The 2,864-nt window shown below is 44.7% G+C and overlaps 1 protein-coding gene across 3 annotated transcripts; it reads left to right on the top strand.

Annotated features, from left to right (window-relative positions):
- Positions 1-544: 544 nt before the first annotated feature.
- LOC104414482 (protein LIGHT-DEPENDENT SHORT HYPOCOTYLS 4) lies at positions 545-2,473 on the top strand. 3 transcript variants are annotated; one of them, XM_010025622.3, is made up of 3 exons: positions 547-825; positions 1,036-1,134; positions 1,210-2,473. In XM_010025622.3, exon 3 carries the CDS (start codon positions 1,274-1,276, stop codon positions 1,871-1,873), a length of 600 nt encoding a protein of 199 aa, XP_010023924.2. In that variant the 5' UTR covers positions 547-825; positions 1,036-1,134; positions 1,210-1,273; the 3' UTR covers positions 1,874-2,473. The 3 variants fall into 3 exon arrangements, with proteins under 3 accessions (XP_010023925.2, XP_039156402.1, XP_010023924.2); XM_010025623.3 differs by lacking the exon at positions 1,036-1,134 and having other exon boundaries at positions 545-825; XM_039300468.1 differs by having other exon boundaries at positions 546-825; positions 1,036-2,473.
- Positions 2,474-2,864: the final 391 nt, after the last annotated feature.

Below are 2,864 nucleotides of genomic sequence, written 5' to 3'. Positions count from 1 at the left end.
AAATGTTTTTTTAATTATGAAATATTCAGTAAAATGAATATATAATTAATATTATTCAAAGCGGAAACATGACATCAAACTAAATCAAATTAAATCCAGTGTACGGATTTTTTTGGTACACTTGAAAGGAGAGGAACATTTCCAAGCTAGTTGAGCCTCTCTCTCTCTCTCTCTCTCTCTCTCACCAACAAAGACATGAAATTCTTTATCAATTCATTGAGAATTTCTAAGCCTGTGCGTTGAGCAGTTGGTACTGTGGACTGCAACTGTAGTTTGAGGACCTATGCCTACTTGCGTTTGCTTGTGGGAGTGCATCTTGCAGATTGGCATTATTTAAGGGAATGAAGGAAAAGGAAATCAGAGAGAGAGAGAGAGAGAGAGGGGGGGAGGGGGGAGGGGGAGGGCATTATGGTCAATTCGAGAAGGAGTTGTCAATCAATGCTAAAGAGAGAGCAAACAAAATCATGTTATTCCTCCTAATTTTTAACATATATATATGTATTTTCTTAAAGCCCAGATGGACAGTACTCCCTTTATGCTGTCTCCATCCATCACCTCCAACCTCACTTTCATCCTCTTCCCATTTCCACAAAAAGCCCTAAACCCGTTTCTCTTCCCTAAGCTACTTGCCCATATCTCTCTCTCTCTTCAATGAGTGCTTTCTGAGATTGGGCTAGACACATAGGAGCTGCTTCCCCTCTTTTCAGGAAGGAGGAGAGAAGGATAAAAAAAAAACATCCGCCAATCTTTCATTTCAATAGATTTTCCAGAAGAGAAAGTTTCAGCAAAGCCCAACCGAACCCAACAAGATCATGTAATTAAAAGGTAGCTTTTCCAAGTTCTCTGTGATTTTCTCAAAGCTGCTATTGATCCTCACAGCCATCCAACTCCAGAAAGAGAGACAAAAACCCTAGCTATGATTCTTGCTCTTTCATTATTTTCCCATGGATACTGTAATATCTGATCTCCCTCTCTCTCTCTCTCTCTGAGTTATTGAGATCTCCCTGAACTGATCATCAAGTAACTGATTTTCAGGTTCTCTCTTTCTTCGGTAACAGTGGATTAGCACCCCCTATTATATTCCCAGCAAACCCAGCTTCCATACACAGCTTCAGATTTCGTTTACCTGTGCATGTACTCTCTCTCTCTCTCTCTCTCTCTCTCTGATCAGGTGTGCTCTTGATAGACTTTCCTTGTCTTGACCATTAGGCACTCAGTTTGTGTAACATCTCGCCCCGAGTGATCCCGCACGCAAGTAACTTCAAGAAGAAGCATGATGAATTCGCTTCCAGAACTTGATTCCATCACAGCCCTCAATCCCACCAGCGCCAACTCCATAACCACCATTGCCTCATCCTCCTCCTCTTCTTCCACTTCCCCCTCGACAATAACCACTGCCGCCGCCGGCACGGTGGCTACGACGTCCAGCCGATATGAGAACCAGAAGCGCCGGGACTGGAACACCTTCGGGCAGTACCTCCGCAACCACCGGCCGCCGCTCTCGCTCTCCAGGTGCAGCGGCGCCCACGTCCTCGAGTTCCTCCGGTACCTCGACCAGTTCGGCAAGACCAAGGTCCACACCCAGCTCTGCCCCTTCTTCGGCCACCCGAACCCGCCTGCCCCCTGCCCATGCCCGCTCCGCCAGGCGTGGGGCAGCCTTGACGCCCTCGTCGGCCGCCTCCGCGCAGCATTCGAGGAGAACGGCGGGAAGCCCGAGGCCAACCCTTTCGGCGCGCGGGCCGTGAGGCTGTACCTCCGTGAGGTCCGGGATTCTCAGGCCAAGGCCAGGGGGATCAGCTACGAAAAGAAGAAAAGGAAGAAGCCTCCCCAAGCACCCATGATCGCCGCTGCAGGTCGGGTCGAAAATCAGTAAGGAAAAAGCACCTCTTAGCATGTGTCATGATCAATAATCGAAGGTCGTCGCATTCTACTTCTATCTTATGGGTCTAAATGCTTAGATATACGACGGTACGATATATCTCTTCAGTCTATATATGTCATGTCTGCATAGCACATCATATGGTGGAAGACCGTGTTCTATAAAAAGCACCATGATGATAGAAAATGCTTGCTCTTTATCTGTTTTTCCATTATTGGATGCTGAAAAAGAAGAGAGAGCCACGGGAAGAGAGACAGCATTATACTTTTGGAAGTGGGTTCAAATTATGCAGTGTATGTGTGAAATCTGTAGTGACGATCTGCAGTGTCGCGTAAAACCTCCACTTTGTCAGCTGCCTAATGTGTACTTGGTGAAACCGCATGATGAATGAGGAGCAGGAATGGATTTGCAGATCTTGTTCGGTTGGGTTTTCTCCCCCATTTCATGGGCAATTTTAATTCCGATCTATTTTATATTAGGTATTGTCAAATCAACCTGTTCATAAGATATGATGGATATGTATAACTTTGCGAAAAGATATCGTGTCAGATTTGTCTAGCACTGTGTATATATCCTGTTGGGTTTTTGGTATTACATATGGTAGTCAGTGGCGACATTTTGCTTTTCACTCCTTTCGCTTCCTAAGTCTAATTTGTTTGCTTTTCTCGTCACTGTGACATGATTATCGGTGATTTAGTTAGAAAGCACGCAAATTCTAGTGTTTGCATGCCTAATTTTGGTTCGGGTGACGTCGAATGAAAGGAATAAAATACGTGAGGCTCAACAAAAAACATATGCTTCTTCGATCTCTTCAAAACGAGGAATTTTTCATTTTTTTTTTCCATGCGTTGTGAATAGTATAATGTAGCCTCATTTATGATGCGATGCAGAACTGCCCCATTTCTTTTCATTGTGTCAAATCAATCTTGATGTCCCCTGAATGGCGGATACATCATTAAATAAGTGAAGACCATTTTTCATGTGT

Source organism: Eucalyptus grandis, chromosome 8, assembly GCF_016545825.1.
Source record: "Eucalyptus grandis isolate ANBG69807.140 chromosome 8, ASM1654582v1, whole genome shotgun sequence".
NCBI lineage: Eukaryota > Viridiplantae > Streptophyta > Magnoliopsida > Myrtales > Myrtaceae > Eucalyptus > Eucalyptus grandis.
Note: the sequence above shows the minus strand (reverse complement) of the source record. Positions and strands in the feature narration are given on the sequence as shown.